Source organism: Petromyzon marinus, chromosome 47, assembly GCF_048934315.1.
Source record: "Petromyzon marinus isolate PM22_M1 ecotype Great Lakes invasive population chromosome 47, UKy_Petmar_22M1.pri1.0, whole genome shotgun sequence".
NCBI lineage: Eukaryota > Metazoa > Chordata > Hyperoartia > Petromyzontiformes > Petromyzontidae > Petromyzon > Petromyzon marinus.
In genome coordinates this window covers 8218116-8237803 of record NC_133713.1, presented here as the reverse complement: position 1 = coordinate 8237803, position 19688 = coordinate 8218116, and the positions used below count along the sequence as shown (strand labels likewise).

The 19688-nt window shown below is 52.3% G+C and overlaps 1 protein-coding gene across 4 annotated transcripts in view; it reads left to right on the top strand.

Moving 5' to 3' along the window:
- LOC116952570 (leucine-rich repeat and calponin homology domain-containing protein 2-like) overlaps positions 1 to 19688 on the top strand; it is a 57736-nt gene that overhangs the window by 8562 nt on the left and 29486 nt on the right. For all 4 annotated transcript variants that reach the window (XM_076074368.1, XM_032972035.2, XM_076074367.1 and 1 more), the window contains exon 2: positions 16682 to 16826. In XM_076074368.1, the coding sequence (XP_075930483.1) occupies positions 16682 to 16826 (145 nt within the window). The remainder of the gene's footprint in view (positions 1 to 16681; positions 16827 to 19688) is intronic.

The following is a 19688-nucleotide window of genomic DNA, read 5'->3' as shown; positions in this document are numbered from 1 at the left end:
CAGTGCTCGCCCAGACGCGTGGGTGTTTGACCATACTTCACGCCGGTTGAGGTTGGTGGAAGCGGGAATCCCCAGAATCGGCTCAAGTATCACTCGCGACTGATGTTAGCTTCACTGCATGGACGTGGGCAGGAATCGAACTCGGGCCGCTGGGTTTATAGGGAAGTGGGTGATAACCAATGTGCCACCGCCCCATCAATCTTTTAGAGTATTTGGCTGCTATGAATTTACGAATAAGCCACTTGGTCGAGCTATCATTTGTGGCCAGGTCGCTCCTGAAAGAGAGCTGTATAGCTCGGTGGACCTTACCTGTTAAAATGAAAAATTGTTTAGTTTCATAGTTTGTTCACTCAGTTCACCACGCTGCTCAGTGTTTTATGAAGGGGGATGAGGGGGTGGTGGGATGGGGGGGGTGGTATGATGGCGGGGGGGGTGGTGGGATGGTGGGGGGGTATGATGGGGGGGTGGTATGATGGGGGGGTGGGATGGGGGTGTGGGGTGGCCCAGAACATGTTACCTGACAATAGCCATGGGGGTCGCATTCAAGTTGCCGGGGTTCATCGTGCAATGATGCGCTCACCACTGCGACGCAGCTGCACCCCGTCGACGCACTCGACTCGTCGACACGAATCCCGCTCGGTTTGGGAACCCCGCCGTGGGCGGTTGACTAAGCCCTCGTGCCGCTGGCCCGAGGATTCAGAAAGGTTTATTTTAAAGAAGTTTCGCATTCAAGGGAATTTAGCCGTCCTAAGCGTGCGATTTGCATTACAGACTGAGTCGTTATCGTCAGGGCACTGAGCAGCTCGTAGCGTGTAGGCTTTTCTCTTTTTCCTTCGTGCACGCACGCACGAGTGTAACGGGCCTGATTTAACGTGCGAGTCCAGGACATCAGTTCTGACCGCACGCACGCAGGGTTCAAAATGAGCCCCGCCCGTGAGCAGCAGCGGCAGCAGCAGCAGCAGCTCCTTCGTCGTTCTACCTCGGCGTGCCCCGCGTTGAACTGCTCCAAATGATTCAAAATAAAAATCTAAGCCGTTAGCGTGAACCCAAACGCCGATTGGTCACGAATAAATGAGCTCGAATTGAGTTCGGCGCACCCAGTGTGCTGCGTGCGGACCGGTTTGCTTCGTGCAAGGCGAGCCGAGGCGTGCATTCAAAAACAGTAACATCACCACCAGCAACTACACGATATCGACCTTTCTTTTTATTCACGTCATCACAAAAAATGTGTGCACCACTGCGATAAAAGCGTTGACGTGCGGGGAGGTCTGGGGAGAATTGGGGGGGGGGGGGAGGAGCGTTGCCGCTTGAGGCAGCATGGCCTTGGGTGCAGAGGGAGTCCGCAGAGAGGCACGTGGAGACAGTGAATACATGGGAAGTAACAGCGAGATGCGGGCGACACAGAGGCGTGGCGGAGGCAGAGAGGCATGGAGGGGGGAGGGAGGTTTAGAGATATGGGGAGACGCAGGAAGATGTGGAGAACCAAAAATATGGATGGGGAGATGCAGGGAGACACACAGAGAGGCATGAATACAGTCGAGACGGGAGACACGGGAGAGACAAGAGAGCCACGGGAAAGCAGGACAAGGCCCAGGAAAGCACGTGAAGGCTCGGGGGGTGGCTGGCTTCCGCCTGCCTCGCTGTGGTTTCCCTGCCTCGTGCCTCTCTCTGCCCCCCTCCCCCCTACGCCTCTTTGCTCTCCCCACTCACTGCTGCGATGCACAATCGCAAAGTGCACCCCAGTAGCGTGGCATTAGCAGCTGCGTGTTTGGTTTGAAGGCAGAGGGCAGCCTGCCACTTTCCCTGCCTCCCTCCCTGCCTGCCTGCCTGCCTCCCTCCCTGCCCGTCTCCCTCCCTGCCTGCCTGCCTCCCTCCCTGCCCGTCTCCCTCCCTGCCTGCCTCCCTCCCTCCCTGCCTGACTGCCTCCATCCCTCCCTCCCTGCCTCCATCCCTCCCTCCCTGCCATCCCTGCCATCCTCCAACCACATCCTCTCCGCTATCCACAAAACTCAGCCAACTTTGAACGTATTATCACACGGAGATAACGTACTCCATTAAGCAATAAATCACGGTCCCTTTATTACTTTATTGCGTAAAAGAAAGTAAACAGCGGCAACCTCGTCGCATTTGCAGCAAATGTACAGGCCTAGGCATGTCACAGGCACGACAGTAAAAGGCGTCGCTTTTTCCTGTGCTGGGTATTTTTTGAAGTTTTTTTATTTCCCCGTGTGTTTTCACTGTCAAGAACAGATCACAAATATCAGGGCTTTGCTGTACAGGGACTCCTCTGCTTACGAACGTTCGACAAACTTGTCCGTATGTCTGTTCGGTTGCCTGTTCGGACCGAGAGTCGTAAATTCAACCGCCGCGCAATAGATGGCGGAGGTGGCATCTACATCTGCAGAACGTGAATAACCAGTCGTATCTACATCTGCAGAACATGAAGAACCAGTGGCATCTACATCTGCAGAACATGAAGAACCAGTGGCATCTACATCTGCAGAACGTGAATAACCAGTGGCATCTACATCTGCAGAACATGAAGAACCAGTGGCATCTACATCTGCAGAACATGAAGGACCAGTGGCATTTACATCTCCAGAACATGAAGAACCAGTGGCATCTACATCTGCAGAACATGAAGAACCAGTGGCATCTACATCTGCAAAATATGAAGAACCAGTGGCATTTACATCTGCAGAACATGAAGAACCAGTGGCATCTACATCTGCAGAACATGAAGAACCAGTGGCATCTACATGTGCAGAACATGAAGAACCAGTGGCATCTACATCTACAGAACATGAAGAACCAGTGGCATCTACATCTGCAGAACATGAAGAACCAGTGGCATCTATATGAAATTTTACAACTTTTAAAGCCATTCCCCTTGTTCATAGTACATGCCGTACAGCACATTTGGAATCGACAGGAGTAAAGCTGAACAAATCTACTTACGGACAAACCTCTGGAACCTAACTTGTTCGTAGATAGAGGAGTCCCAGTACCATTATATTCTGCAGCACGATAGTGATGTGGTCCAGAAGGTGAATGCCAATGCCGAGGGTCTGCTGCTAGCCGTGATGAGAGGGCTTCAGGGCAGAGAGAGATGGAGACTTCAAGTAGTGTTCGCTAGTCCTCCTTGTTTGAAGGGAGTGCAGACTATGGTGGTTTAAAATATAACAATCGGTTTTACCTTTTCTGGCAATAAAACAGGAGGCGTGAAGATGTCCAACACCAAATAGATAGATTTTGCAAGGAATCATGTCTGCATTAACCACACAGAGTGATTGTGGTGAACATGCAACCTATTCTGATATTAATTACTTTGATACTGGCAAAAATGTCCCTTGATGTAGCTGCTCATCCCTGAGCTCTTAAGTGCTCTGATACGTGTGGCATTGTCTTTGTACTGGTCGCTTTTTGGCGTTCTCTGGCCTGACACTGGTGGTGAGACTAGGCCATATAGAAGGCTACTGTCTCTGGTGTAGGCCAATCAGTTTCACAGATAATGCATCATTTATTATCAGAGCATGTTTGTTTGCATGTTCACCACAAGTACTGTGTGTGGTTAATGCAGCCTTGATTCCTTGCAAAAGCTATCTATTTGGTGTTGGACATCTTCACGCCTCCTGTTTTATTGCCAGAAAAGGGTAAAACCTATTCTTATATTTCGTACTTTGATGCTGGCCAACAAGGTCCCATGATATACGGTGGTTTACTTATACGGTCCATAGCTTAGGTGGCCCTCACTGTTTACTCGTAATTAGACCTCGTCCCTTCCGCTGGATATATGCCATCTGCATTGCCGAATCGGGAAGTGGGGCTGCGTTGGACATCGAGGCCTCGCCGAGTGATGTAATTGGACGCATGGTGCTGTTTGGATGGAGAACGAGTGGCTCGTTGTGTTTTTTTCCCCCGTATCGCTCGGCAGTGCACTCACCACTTGTGGCAGCTTTCCCGACCCACACAACTGGTTTCGTCATTCCCAGGGCTGCCCCTCTGGCAATTAAGGTTCGTGGCGTGAATTGTGTTCTTACGTAACGATGGCAGAGTATATCCAGGAGCTAAGTGCCAATGTCACGATGTCTACTGGCCGCGACGAGAGAGCTTCGGGAGTTCGAATTTTGTATGTGCATCTGTGCGTGCGTATTTTGCATCATTTTATTATATATGCGCGCGTGTCTGCGTGTATATAGGCATGCGTATTGATAGGGATTAATATACAGTAGTTATTAATATTTATAAGTGCTGTCAACAGCATTACCCCCTACAGTCAATATGCTCAATGGGTGAGGGATCTTTGTGTGCGTGTATGCGGTGACGGAGTGGTTAGCTCACCGCTCGATGAATTCATCAACCCGAGATCGGTTCCCCGGCCTTGGGCTAACATCAGTAGCAAAGTGATATCAGAGGTTTTTTTTATTTTTCCCTGGGCCTCCCCCCTAGATTGACTCAGACTTACAAATGAGGTCGGCTGGTGTGGCGTGTGTTAAAACATCAGCACCGGGAAGGGGGGGGCAGGAGGTGACGAAGGCGAACGGACATTGGTGATGATCGAAGCCACCACCACCTTCCCATGCTCCGTGCTGGCCCTTTATAGGCACTCCGCTAAGAGCGCTCTCGCTGCCACCAACAAGTCTTCCGTCGAGGCTTTTTTTTTACGCCGGGGACGTTTGTTATGTATGCTTGTAATGCATGATGTATCCGCGCGCGCGCGCGGATGCTTGTCTTGTGTGGCCATCGTACAGTGCCCGCAGAGTTTGCGGGGCAGGTTAGCCCCAGGTGTTTCCCATTGATTGCTGCTGCCCGAGCTGGATGGGAAGTGTGCAAAAAATAGTTTTGCCAGTTTAACGCGCAGGCTCTCGCGACCAATGTTAACCATTATAGAGGTTTTTCGGTTATTTACGCGATCTAACCAAAAAAATATCTCTCCTTAAAGATGTTGGCCATTATCCAAAACAAAAACCTGCTCATATTCTTGGTTTTTTCGGTAAAGTCACGTAGAAGGGAAACAATAAAATAATAAAAATATAAAACAATGAAATTCTCACGACGTTTAGACTGCAACACAAGCAATCATCATCAGGTGTGAAAACCACAGCAAGAAAATTTGAAAAAGTGGCGGTTATTTTTAACGTTAGCACCACGGAGAGCGATTTGACAGTTTGTTCAGATGGACGAGTCCATCTATGTTCGGAAAAGAGGAGGGGGGAGACGAAATAATGGATGCGGTCTGAAAGCCACGGTAAGCGTGAACAATCAATTAAGACCCGAAATGGTTTATCAAATCCTTCCAAAAAACCTGCTCATTAAAACAAAAATTTAGTACGTACAATAATTGTATATACTGCATACATGCCAGCCCTTGCGTTTATAATTATACCACGATACGAAATGTATATTTTTAAAGATGAAGACACATTGTTTGATGGATTTTTATATATTTATTTTAGAATTGGCATCGGGTGGAAGGGTTATTGCTGAAGTGCTCACAGACACGCTCTGCGTCTGTACTTTACCCGGAGTGTGCATTGGCGACCACCTATGGAAACCAGATCTAATGTAAAATAAAATGTAACAAACAAAAATCGGTATCTTGCGGCTTGAACTGGTAAGATTGGCAAGCGTGGTACTGTACAGTGAAAAAAAGGATGTTACTACTTTATTAGTTCTAGTTCTACATTACAGCACCCGCTGTTAGGCGCATACCATTGAGGCTCGTTAGTGACACCCGTTAGTAAAACTAAACGACAGTATTTTATTTTTTTACCAGGTAAGGCCGATTGAGCTATGTAGCTCTTTTTTTCAGAAGTGACCTGGCCGCAAATGATAGCTCAACAGAGTGGCTTATCATATGCAGCAATGTATAGCATCAGAGAGAGACTCTGAAAAGACGCGTTAGTCTAAGACGGGCTTGGGACGCACCTGTCGGTGAGTACGGCCGGCGCGTTGGTGGCACGAGCTGGGTTCTGGTTAGCTGGCGATTCGACACCACCACCACCATCATCGCCGCCGCCACCACCACCAATGTCACTGCTGCTGCTGAGAGGGGGGCCCTGCCCGGTGGTTCTCCCGCACAGCTCAGCCACGTGGCGGAGGATGCCGTGCTCAAGGCGTTTCCATTTAAATCGGCTTCATTGCCCTCATCAATTATTGAGCGAGTGGCGCACGCACGCCAAGGCACATATGCGCGTGACGTCCTCCTCGAATGCCTGTGGCCCAGTTTTTGGAGTTTATGGGTGCACTGTGGTCATGTTTTCCTTTTTCAATTCTATTTTAACATTATTGTTCAGTTTTTTTTCCCCCTCCCTAATTATTTTTTCGTGCCGTTGGTATCAGGTTCGCCAGACGATCAAATCCGTTTGGAACCTTCGCAGAGCAGCACAACTCTCCGCGTTACCTCCGAGATCCCATCGAGCAACCTCTGATCCACGCAGTAGAGAAGGGCGGTGGGGGCATTACTTTCCCACCCATCTTGTCGCACGATGTCAAGCTCCAATTATTTTTCAATTCTCACAGCTGGAATTTAGCAAAGACGGTCGTGCTGAATGCAACGTAAATATCACGGGGGTTTATCGTGTACAGTCCAGTGGCGACTGGGCTGAGACCATCAACTCAAACTGGACTCGAGTTAATAACCAGCAGCTGCTGGGATTAAACCCCAGCAGCATCTCCGTCCGTGCCAGCTCAGCGCTCTGCCCTCTTTGCCACCGGGGGCCACCTCAACCGTGCACCGCCATTTACAAATATATTTGTGCGGCTCACTGAGCGGCACGCCATACAAATAAAGCCGTTCCGGCTTCCGTTGACTATTCACTTTCATTCCAGACTCTCCGGGGGTGGAGGAAAGGTGGGTGGGTGGGGGAGATGGGTGGGTGTGGCTTTCTTATTATTACCTCCTCATTTATATTCTGAATAGTCCTCTGGATTTTGTGGTTCGTTACCCCCCTACCGCACCCCCTTCATGAGTGGCTTGGGCAGCAGTGTGTGTCGCATTTGATGTGGTGAGTCTGGGAAGTTCTAAAAGGGGTGTGTTGGGGGGGGAGACTGCTGAGGTATACATGACCGAGATACTGCATGATACGGCCGCGACGACGCATTGATTCATCGATCTGCGCCACACGTGTCGAATCGCGTGCCTAAAAATTGCCGTTTGTTTGATTCGTGTGCTTCCTACTCTACACTGGCCTCACGTCGCCCCTGCAGCCACAACCGGCGCCACCATCCAACCGATGTCCGCATCGAGTCCCGACCCCGAATGGCCTCGGTTCACTGAATTGCCCAAAGGCCGTGAATCATTTTCACCCCAACTTTTGAGAGCAGACCGTGGAAGTCGGGATGCTGACTGTGGTGACAGCTGCGGGATTTGTCAGATGGCAGTAATGGTGCGTCACTGGGGTGGGCCGCGGTGGTCTTATTGACGCGGTGGATCCATCCGTGCCTGCAGTAGCAGCACAGTGAGGGGGTGGCTGTGAGGTGAGGGCTGCTCCCGTCTCGCCAAAGGCATCGGCCCGGATGCGGCGGATCTCCCCCCCCAACCCCCCCCCCCCCCCGTATGCGTCCCGCCAGCCACATTAACGCAGCTCAAAAGTCGGTTTAACACGCAGCTGTAGGTTTTCACGACCAATATTATCCACGATCAAGGTTTTTTTTGTTTGTGCGTGGGTTAGATCGCGTAAAATATAAACGTGTCGTTAACCCGCCGCCGCCCGACACGGCCAATTCGCTAGGTTTGTCACGTAAACGAAACGTGGCGATTAGTTACCAGTTCAGCACACCGGTGTTTTGGAGAATAAACCCACAACATGTACAGTTTAAGTATGACGCTTCGCTGGCGATTACAGCCAACGTCATCAGTCGATTTGCCTGATGAAGCTTACTAATTGGCTGTGTCGGGTGGTGGCGGGTTGACGACACATTCGTATTAAGTGGTCTGACCCAAAAAAACCTCTGTCATGGATAGTTCAAAGGTCGCGTGGTCGTGAAAAGACCAGGGGCTGCTTGCAGGTCCCCCACAGCTTCTCATCAGGTCGCAAAGCACTCAGGAGCAGCGTAGTTTCAGTGTGTCAAGAGAATATTAAACAAAAATAATAAACTGAGGTGGTCAGGTGGCTGAGGAGTTGGAGACACTAATCGGGCACACGATGTATGTTGAACTTCTTTTGCGCCGTACATAGCCAACCGTGCTAACCGTTGAGGTCATTGGTTGGCTACGTACGGTAGGAAAGAAGTTCAGCATACATACATAGCACGGTTGGCTACGTACGTTGCGACAGTAGTTCAACATTCATACTTTAAAGATGTGGGTATTCATTCGTGTAATCACGAAGTGGCTTTTTCTTGGGCATAGTATGTCAACCAGTTCTGGCTCGAATTTAGGTCGGAATAATTTGTCCACCTTTCTTGAGAAGGGAAAGTGTGCTCTTCATATAACGTGGTGTTGAAGGTATTCGTACCTGCTGTACTGACTTTCACCCACGGTGGGCTGGTCACAGTGCAATCCTGTTTCTTGCGTGCGTCAAACCATTGACTAATACTGTAGATTCCTATTTGTACTCGACCTTCATTATGACACCCCCATATGTTATTTTTAGGAATAGATACGTTGACAGTGAGGTGATTTAATATGTGAAACTCCCCGCCCTCCCCCCCCACCTGAACAGGTTTCTCAAGCCTAGTAAGAGGTGATGGCCCATCGCCTATTAACCAAAATAATTTACCAAAAAAAGACTTTGCACATTAAAATAGATCAAAATTTCATTTAATCTGCCAAAATTCCAACTGTTTGGGAGCTAAACGATGCTGTTTGGCTGCCGTGCCACCACTGGAGCATGGTTCATTGTCCAGCAGGGCACGTGGCAAAGGTGGCGTGCCACCACTGGAACATGGTTCATTGTCCAGCAGGGCACGTGGCAAAGGTGGCGTGCGTCTTAAGAGGAGCTAAGAAGCAGTTCCATGACATGTGCTTCTGCGGGTTTCCGATCCCTGACGTGGCAGCTCCAAACGGGCACCCTCTCCTCCTCGCGACGTCAACGCGGGTAACGCAATTGCAATAAAACCGGGAGAAAACGTGAGCGACTAAATAAGTCAACAAATGAGCACAACTTTTGTTTTTAATTCTGCGGCGCGTCAACTGGAACATTTCACCACGATGGCGTGAAGATGGTCATCGTGGCGTACGACGTAAACGCCATCGCCGGTGAAACCGCGCACCCCGGCTTCCCCGTCTGAGCTAAACCCGGTACACACAGCTGCGGGCAGCGTGCGTTCTGTGCGCGTGTTGCGTGTTACAGCCAGGGGCGCTGCGGCTACGAATCCGGCGACCCGAGTTCAATTCCAGCGCACGGGGGAATCTTTGTTCTGTGATATAAAGACAAATATCCCCCCCCCCGCCATAGCCTTAACGGACTGTTGGGGCAAGTGCCGTTAGCGAGCAGCAATGGAAGGCCGGCACGGCACACGAGGGGGTGGGAAGCCAACACCATGCCCGGCCGCCTTTGTCTCCCTAGTCGCGATGTTTACACACCGTACCAGGTACTCGTTTGAGGCTGATTCGACCTAGGGGAGGCCCAGGATCGATTCAGATGTTGACCACACGCAGGAATGGAACCTGGGTCGCCGAGTTCATATCGCAGCGTAGCGCTAACTGCTGCACCACTGCTCCCCAGCGATGGTGTGACACACAGGGAGTGCGTGGCACCAGCATGGCACCAGCGTGGCACCAGCGCTGCACTTGCTATGTCACTGGGCGTGGTCACTAGCGTGGTCACCAGCGCGGCACGTGCTTTGTCACCAGCGTGGCACCAGCACGGCACGTGTTTTGTCACCAGCGTGGCACCAGCGCGGCACTTGCTTTGTCACCAGCCAGCATGGCACCAGCGTGGTCACTAGCGTGGCACCAGCGCTGCACTTGCTATGTCACTAGCATGGTCACTAGCGTGGTCACCAGCACGGCACTTGCTTTGTCACCAGCGTGGCACCAGCGTGCTCACCAGCGTGCTGACCAGCATGCTATGCTAGAGGGTGGTGGCTGTGCGGTGGCTGTGCGAGGCTTGGCTGAGAGCGCCGCCAGGGCGGTGGCCGCGAGGAGGGCGCCGCTGACACCGCCGCCACTGCCGCGTGTTTGGTTTCTGCCGAGGGGGAACTTGGCGCTGCGTTTGTTTATTTATTTATTATCTCATTCTGCGAGCTCGTGGGTGTGGGGCACCAGGCAGGAACCACCGCGGTTTGTACGAGCGTCACTCGGACAACATGGAAACGCCAACTCGACTCACTCTCTTAACTAACACAGTCTCACTCGGGCCAACAGCCTCATTCACCTTAGTCACTCACCTAACAGCCTCACTCGGATAACGAACACAGTCGCACTCGCCTAACTAACAGTCTCGCTCGCCTTACCTACCGAACAGTCACTCACTCATTTCTTTGAGCATGGTTGGCTACGTACGGTGCGAAAGAAGTTCAGCATACATCCATGCTCACCTAATGCAGTCTCACCCAACAGTCTCATTCACCAACAGAGCATCAGCTTCAACACATTACAAAACACACCCTCATCACCCAACACAGCATCACCCTCTTGCCTCAACATTCGGCATGTGATGTTTCCAAAACGTTCATGTTGCCCACAACATGGCGCATGCTGCGTATTCGTGGGAAACCCTGCCTACACAAACACGACCCGCTTGCAAGTGGGCACTGGGCAGGCTCCGGGCTCACGGCAAACTCTCGAACGGGCGTGAGCGAGCGAGTGGCGAGTTATTTTGGGTCGCGGGCGCGGGGCGCCGGTCCCACGGAAGACCCTAGGGCCGTAAGCCGAGCGCCGGGCCCCATCGCCGCTCGCTCAGGCGCGGCAGCGTCCACCCATTCCCTGGCGCCGTCTGCGTGTACCGGGGTGGGTGTGGGGGCAGTTGTGGTGGTGGTGGTGGTGGTGGCGGCACCAGGTCTGATTGCACTGCCCAGCCCAGGTCTCCGCGTGGCCTGCGGGGAGGCACGGCGACACGTGCACCTACCTCGTACGCACGTATATGTTTGTGTTGAACTTCTCTCGCACCGTACCTAGCCAACCGTGCTATTCGGAGGTGCGGGGAAAGGACAACAAACTAAAAACGATAAGCAGTTCTCAAGAAGTTAGTTTTTAATTTAGAGAGCTGGCCGTGCAAAATTTTGCCCGTGGCGTTCAAAATTACGGTGAAATTTGAGTCGGTCCGCACTCTCCGCCGCTCACCGCCCTCCTTCTCTCGCTCTGTGCAGAGCTCCCCTCGGTGCACCTTGGAGCTCGGGGATGATGGGGGAGGGAATGGCGGTGGTAGAGGGGGACGGGCGGTGTGGAATTTCACGACGCTTCTCTCGTAGGTGGCGTTGCCAGGGGGAGCGTTGAGTTGGCTCATTAACGTCCGCCGCGGCGCCCTGGTGGGCGGAAAGCCCTCACTCTACGCTACGGGACATTATAACTCATCCTGTCCCACGAACTTGGACCGTACCATTAGCTGGGTGCCATCTGACTTCTGGGCCCGGCTGTGGCGAGATGTTACCTGCCTCGCCTGGTATACAGGAGGTTGTTGGTTCGATCCCGACCCTGACGCCTGTATATTTGGAGTTTGCGTGATCTCCCTGTGGTCGTGTGGATTTTTCTCCGTGTCCCCCGGTATTTCCTTTTACATTTAGAATCAACGTGCTTTCACAGTATTTGACTGTTATACATTTCCACGTGATCATAAGCCACTTCGTTGAGCTATCATTGTGATGGCCGTGTCGCTTCTGAAAAAGAGCAGCCTTACCTGGTAAGGTAAAAAATAGTTTCGTTTTAGTCAGTGCTGCCTTCATGCAAGTGCTGTGATGGCGCACACACACACACCCCCAATCCAGGGTTGGCGGATGACGCAGCTTTATAAAACACCCAAAGCTGCTAGGCATCCGAGTGGGCAGTACGTGGCAGCAAAAGTGGGTTTATGATCCAGCCTCGTGTGGATGGTTGAGTGCTGCCTCCACGTTTGTGTGATGGGTTTTGGGTTTCCTCCTGGTACGTCGGATTTCCTCCTGCTGCTCATTCTTGCCCAAAGATCACCAGCGCAGCACCCTCCTGAAAAATAGCCTTGAGACTCGTTGAAAAAAAACAACTAACCTGGGTGAACAAAGTGACATTACTTGTTCGACACGCGGTATGTACGTGTATGTCGTGCGGTGAAAATAGTTTACCAAAGCTTAACGTCCCTTTGGATGGCGCACGACAACATGCCACAACCCTCGCATGATAAGTTCGTGTTGGGTGGTGTCGGAGAGCCAGTGGGCGTGTGCGGGTAGCAGAGTTTACCATATTTCACACGCGCGTGGATACGTGCGTGCGCGTGTGTGTGACTGTGCAACTGTGAATGCTCGAGGGAGCGGTCGTGTCGCGGTTAGCGCTACGCTGCGCTACGAACCCCGGCGGCCCGAGTTCGATTCCCACTCACGGGCAACACCGGTGACGATTATCTGAGCCGGTCCTGGGCCTCCCCTAGGTCGACTCGACCTCAAATGAGTACCTGGCGCGGTGTGTGAACATCGCCACTGGGGGACAGAGACGGTGGGGCGTGGTGCTGGCCATTTGCCCGTGCCAGCCTTCATAGGTGCTCCCGAATAGCACTTGCCCCAACAGTTTGTTAAGGCTATACGGGGGGGGGGGGGGGGTCTTCGGTAAGGCTCTGTGTATGCACGCCCACGTGCGCTTGCAAACGAAGGTGTGCTTGTGTACGCGGCGCACAGCGCGTTTGCTCGCGCTGTGCCGCCGACGGTCAAGGTTAAACGGCTGCGCGTGCTCGCAGGGCTGCGCCGCCTCCAGTGACGACGTCCGCTTGAAGAATGCAAACTTCAGAGGAGGCGGCCCCCGTAACCTTGAGACGGGACTGGAATCCGCGCTAAGCTGTTCCGGCTGCTCGAAGCAAAATAAAATAATAATTCGATCCGCACGCGAGCCCGGCAAGCCGGTGCGTTAAGTGAGCCTCTCTGGAAAGGTTACCGGGAATCCTGCGCCATTAGCTTACCTTCATCATCAGCCATGAGCGATCCGCTGCTGGATGAAGGCGTCGCCACCTCTCGTGACCCTGTGATGTAACGATCCGCTGGCGCACCTGAAGCTATAGAACCGCCACCGTGTAAAATAGGTTGCGGGGAAAAAACAAATTAGAATTGGGTTCGAGCTGGACTGTACCGCTCTGGCGACATCGTGGTTTGCTGCTGGGATTTTTTTTTGTAAACTCCTCCGGCGCTTACTGCTGCGCACGCACACAGCGCGGGTTCATGGAAAGTGCACCGGACCCAAAGCATGTAAGCAATCGCCACCGCTATCGCCTCGGGACATCTGCCAACGTCCACAACGCACGACCCCGGCCCGGCCCGCCCCTCCGGGGTCGTTGGGACGCAGCGGTGCCCCCCAACCTCATAAGCAAAACTCCGTGACCCTTAAAAAGCGGCTCTTGAAATCCCAGCGCTCGCGTAGGGATTTATCGTTCTGTGGAAATTTTTTCTTTTTTACCCAGCTTCTAGGGAAATCTAATTAACGCGTAGGTACTTATTTGCCTCGTTGGTTCAAATTAATGTAATCATTGGAGAAGCCCCGCGGCTTGGAGTTGGCGATGTGGGGAGGTGGCGAGGCTGGACGTGTCGACCAGAGACGGTCGCCCAATCATTCGCACTGAAGCAACGTTGTTTACGCTCCATCGGTCAGCGGAGGAAGATAATCTCAATGCAGACGCCTGGTGCGTCCGGTCGTGTTACAGGAGGGGTGGGAATGGAGGAGGAGGGGGAGGAGGAGGAGGAAACGCTTTACCTTCCTGAGGGCCGAATAGGCCTTGTCGTCGAATACCTTTGGCGGGCTACCGCACACTAACACGCACGCACGCGCCTCGGTCACTTGTGTCACTGCAAGAGCTCCTCGCATTGACGGAAGTGACCGAGAGCGCTGGAAATTCGTAATAAAGGGGGGAGGTTTGGGTTAGATCGCGTAAAGATAAATGTCCTGTTAAACCCGCCTCCAACCACCCCACACAGCCGGCTTAGTAAGGGTTTGTCACGTAAGCAAAACGTGCCAATTATTTACAACTTCAGCACACCGGTGTGTTGGAGAGTAAACGTGCAACGTTTAGAATTTGAGTGACGTTTCGCTGGTATATTACAACCGACACAACCCAAAAACATTTATTATTCATAATATTGGCCACAATATCCCTCCGTGTTAAATTAGTGCTGACAATGTCAACTCCAATGTCAATGTTCGTAATTGGCTTTTGGGTTAGGGCCACGCAATGAGCCGGACAAATGTTGTGTTGTGAAACCCTCCTCCATCCGACGCGGCCAAACAAATTAAATTGTCACGTGTGGAAGCAATTTACGGCCCCGATTGTTATCGTGTCGGCTCGCCAGTAAGCCGAAGAACAATTCTCACAACCAAAATGTTTGCAATTCGACACATGTTTCACTTTAAACCTTGCCAAGTTTCTTCAGGAAAGAACCCAGGAAGTCGAGAGTCGGTATGGCCGGGTTGAAAATATTCCCCCTTCAGCAACAGATCAGTGCGGCTAAGATGCTCTTATTGATGGATAAATATCGTTTGTGGGCCGTTCCGAAGTTGCATGCCTCGTGTGTATGTCGAACTTTCTTCTCACGGTACGTAGCCAAACCGTGGCTAATCGGAGGTGCCGGGTAAGGGCAACAAACTAAACGCAAAAAAAGCAGTTCCAGAGAAATGAGTTTTCAATCTAGATGATGATTTAAAAATGCATAGCTACCCCCAGTGGCGTCTTAATATCGTAGGGAATGACGTTCCAGACGGCCGTGGAAGCGCACCTGAAAGCGGGGGCGCGATGCCAGCGACCGTCTTCGTTCGATGGCCTGCCACAAGCCACCGCCGCAAGGACGACCGGAGTTCGCGTGATGGTTTATTGCCTCTCGTGGCAAGGGGCCGCATACAGCCTGCGGGTCGCAGGACCCCCCACGCATTGCACGCGAGAACACGTCAAACAATTCGGGCCATGTGGCCCGCATATTCAGGCGGGCCCACGTAGAAATGTGCACATTCGGTGTATTTTTTTTAGGCGATCGCTATCCGCGTCTTGCGTTGTCCCGAAACGTGTTGTGTTTCGGTTTACCCGATTTTGTTTGATTTTTTTTTGTTTGTTATCGCGGTGGGTTCTGCTGTCACCGGTGGCCTCGGCGTGCGCTATGCCGGTTCGGCGTGGCCAGGTCGCCCTCGCTCGATTCGCAACGTGCGCGCAGAAAGAGTCGGAAGGAACCTGGGGCGCAGCTCGGCGGCTTGTGCCAACGCCGCTGCGCGAAAACCCGTGCCTCCCGTTACGATGCGGTTGTCATTCCCTCCAACGGTTCGGTGACTCACGACGCTTCGATTTGTGATGACGAATCGTGATTCCGGTTCCAGAATTGTTATGATTGTTTTCTTCTTTTCTTCCATCTCGTTTGTAACTCTTTTTTTTTGCTCGCTCCACGAAAAGGAACGTGGGCGTATATTTCTGTACTTGCGTGTAGTTTGCATAAATTACACAGTCCCTTTCGATGTGCACAAGTCGATAACCGATGAATGCGGGCACAGTTTTGGCACCACCCGAAAGCGACAATAAACCAACTCCTCTTAACGCTTCGTGTCAACAATTCGAAGCTATATTCTTAGTTTTTTCGGTAAAGTCACGTTGAAGAGAAACAACAAAATATATATAAAACAATAAAAATTCTCACGACGTTTCGACCATAACTCAAACGGTCATCATCAGGTGTGTCGGTTTGCATAAATTTATTTTGAAAACGGCATATTTATTTATATAAAAATAACGTTTGCGTCATGACCGTTTGAGTTATGGTCGAAACGTCGTGAGAATTTTTATTGTTTTATATATATTTTGTTATTTTGTTGTTTCTCTTCAACGTGACTTTACCGAAAAAACTAAGAATATGAATTACTGCAGTCACGAAAGCTTTAAATCAAAATTCGAAGCTAGTTCGACAGAAAAAGGTGAATGCAAACTGGAAGCGGGTAATGAATTCGCACTACAACGCGTTTTAGGCCTGAAGCGGTTCTTCCATTGGGGAACGCTTTTCGCACAACACGGAACTGCACACCGTTGATACAACGCGAAACCACTCGCCGTTGTTATCACACGGAATCGCGCACCGCTGTTATAACGCGGAACTGCGCACCGTTGTTACAACACGGGACGGCACATTGTTGTTACAACACGGAACGGCGCATTGTTGTTATAACACGGAACTGCGCACCGTTGTTATAACGCAGAACCACGCGCCGTTACAACGCCGAACAACACACCATTGTTAGAATGCGGAATCACTCGCCATGATTATAACGCGCTTACTGAGTGGTCGACGACGAACCACTTTGAGCCACGCGTCTGAGTGGTATGATACTGCACGTGACACGATGCGGTACGCGGCGGCGTACCCTCGTCTCAGTTCTTTGTCCCCGCCATGGGATGACTGCAGGCTGACCTTACGGTGCAAATGTGATTGGGCTTGTACAGCGATTCCTTGCTTCACGCGGTTATTCACTTAACGTGGCACTTTTCGGGAACGCATCTACTACTGCTGCGTTGAACGAGGGGATCGCTTGAATAATTGGTGTTGCCGATTGATTCCGTGTCGTCGTCCGTCCGTCCGTCTGCGTGCCATCCCGTAGACCTCTCCCGGAACCGGCTGAGCGAGGTTCCGCTGGACGTCTGTCACTATGTCTCCATGGAAACGCTCTACCTGTACCACAACTGCATCAAGTCGATCCCGGATCCCCTTGGAAACCTGCAGGTGCTCACCTATCTCAACCTCAGGTGAGCCGCCTCCAGCGTTGCAACAGCAGCAGCAGCAGCAGTAATACAGCAGCGGCATTGCAGCATGGGCGTTAGAGTAGCATCAGTGATGTACCAGCAGCCGGTAACATTGCAGCATTGAATCAGAAGCATTACAGCTGTAGCATTCCAGCATCGGCGTTACAGCAGCAGCAGCATTGTAGCAGCAGCAACCGCCGTGTTGCACTCGCAACAGCGTTACAGCGGTGGTGTTACTACAGCAGCAGGAGCAGCAGCATTGCAGCAGCAGAGTTGCAGCAGCAGTGGGACAGGTGGCAGCAGATGTTGATGAGGAGTGGTGGCTGTGATCTATGCCTGGGGGAGACCTCCCTGGCAGGGAATATTCCTTGCTCTTGGATGAGACATGGAATGCCGAGTGTGGGAGCCAGAGTCTGTGATGCTGAGCGTGGGAGCCAGGGTCTGTGATGCTGAGCGTGGGAGCCAAGGTCTGTGATACTGAGTATGGGAGCCAGGGTTTGTGATGCTGAGTGTGGGAGCCAGGGTTTGTGATGCTGAGTGTGGGAGCCAGAGTCTGTGATGCTGAGTGTGGGAGCCAGGGTTTGTGATGCTGAGTATGGGAGCCAGGGTTTGTGATGCTGAGTGTGGGAGCCAGGGTTTGTGATGCTGAGTGTGGGAACCAGGGTGTGTGATGTTGAGTGTGGGAGCCAGGGTTTGTGATGCTGAGTATGGGAGCCAGAGTTTGTGATGCTGAGTGTGGGAGCCAGGGTCTGTGATGCTGAGTATGGGAGCCAGGGTCTGTGATGCTGAGTATGGGAGCCAGGATTTGTGATGCTGAATATGGGAGCCAGGGATTGAGATGCTGAGTGTGGGAGCCAGGGTTTGTGATGCTGAGTATGGTTGCCAGGGTTTGTGATGCTGAGTATGGGAGCCAGGGTTTGAGATGCAGATTATGGGAGGCAGGGTTTGTGATGCTGAGACCTGAGCCTGAGGGTTTGCACTGCCCGTGCCCGGCTCTCTGCAGAGCTGCGCATTCCTGGAGGAGAGAGAGGCATAGTTGAGATGACCGCGTGTCGTCATGCCACGTTTTCATGGCGTGCCGAGAGAGCTCCCCAGGCCGTCAGGGAAACTTGATCGTCAGCCGAAGAGATGGCTTCGCAGCAGCGGGGGCGAACATTGTGAACTGAAGCGACATGGTAGGGGCGCGTGCGCGGAAGTGCCGTGCGAGTACCGCCACTGCTAACCAGCAGTGACAGCACCGTTGAACATCATCACGATCATTGTCATCGTCGTCTCCATCTTGAGAACAACAATAGTAATGTTCGGCCCTCTGTCAGCAGACTGTCACTAGAAAATTGTGGGGTCTTTTTTTTACCATACTTCACCTTGCTGGATAGTGTGGGTTCGTAAAGGGTGGTACCCAGGATCGGCTTCGATATCACGCTCCACCGATTTTGTAGTGCAAGTGCGCAAGCCACTGCACCACTGCTCCTACCCCGCTAAGTAAATAATAATAATATTAATAATATTGCCTTTTATTTATCCAGAAAATCATTTCTTCAGTTTTATGATTCCAGTCGACAAGCACGCTGCGTTGGGACGTTTGACCAACCCCATTTATTGTGAGCGTCCAGCTTCGTGTGGAAGGAAACCGTAGTAGTCGGGGACAGCACGCAAAGCTGCGCACACCGGGTACACGTAATCCGCTTGCTGTACTGCCAACTCTGGGCCGCTGCCGCCGCACAGCCCGTTAATATATTCGGCACGCCCACGCCCCTCCTCGTGCCTCGTCTTAAAATAGCCGTGTCCGTGCGCCAGCCCTCGCCTCCGTGAAGTCGCTTCATCTTCGCAGCACGCGCTCGCGCGCCGGACTGCTTTGTCAGATGACGAGCAGAAATTCAACTGTGGTGGTGATGATGATGATGATAATAGTGCAGCGGCCGGGAGAATGGCTCGTCAGGTGTGCGTGTGCGTGTGCAACGAGCGCTTCTGGAGTGAGTGTGTGCGGGGTGGGTGAGTCAACGGGGAGTAGCCGGCGACAAACCGAGGGAATGGCCTCGGTGGCGGTCGCAGGCGCTCGTGAAGTGTTCCTGCGTGCGCACGTACGTTGCCTACTGTTAAATAATTTATTTGCGCCAGCTGAACAGAGACCCCCCCCCCCCCCACTCTGCGTTTCCGCGAGCAAGCGAGCGAGCATCATCGCCACCCCTGCCGAGCCCGTTGAGCTCCGCTCACTGTTGCCCTGGCCCGGGGCTGCCGCCGTTCTCGACGCTTTTCACAAAACACTCGCGCTTCTGTTTACAGGGAGCGGAGGGCGGGGGTGGGGTGTGATGGGGACGGCAGGGGGGACGGCATGCGCCTTGGGCCAAAGTTATTCTCGCGGCAACTGTCTGCGGCGGTGTTTTGCCGGCCCCGCGAGGCTCTGTTCGTCCCCGGCGTTTGCTTAAATCTGTAAACGTTCTTCGTGAAGCGCGCGCGTTTGAACTTGCGATCGCGTGTCTGTGCCCCTTGGAAAGGAAAACAAAAAATAATTCCCCGTCGGGACTTCTGCTGCACGCAGCTCGGCCCTGCACTTAATAATCATAACTTTAATGTATAAAGCACCCTTAAACGATGGTTCTCAGGACGCTATGCCATGGAAAGGCGGAAACAGTTTAACATCGACCGGGGAAAGAAGAAGTGAGAAAGACGTTTGAAAAGGGAGAGCCGTTTTAAACAGATGCGTTTTTTTGGTCGAGATTTGAAGATTTGTAAAGTGTCTCGGAAGTCCCCTGACCTCGAATGGGGGCGAGGGGTCCCAGAGTTGAGCTGCCGCAATCTCAGAGGCAACGATCACCCCCCCCCCCCCCCAAGTGTGAAGCCTGAGACCGCAGGGACGGTGAGCAT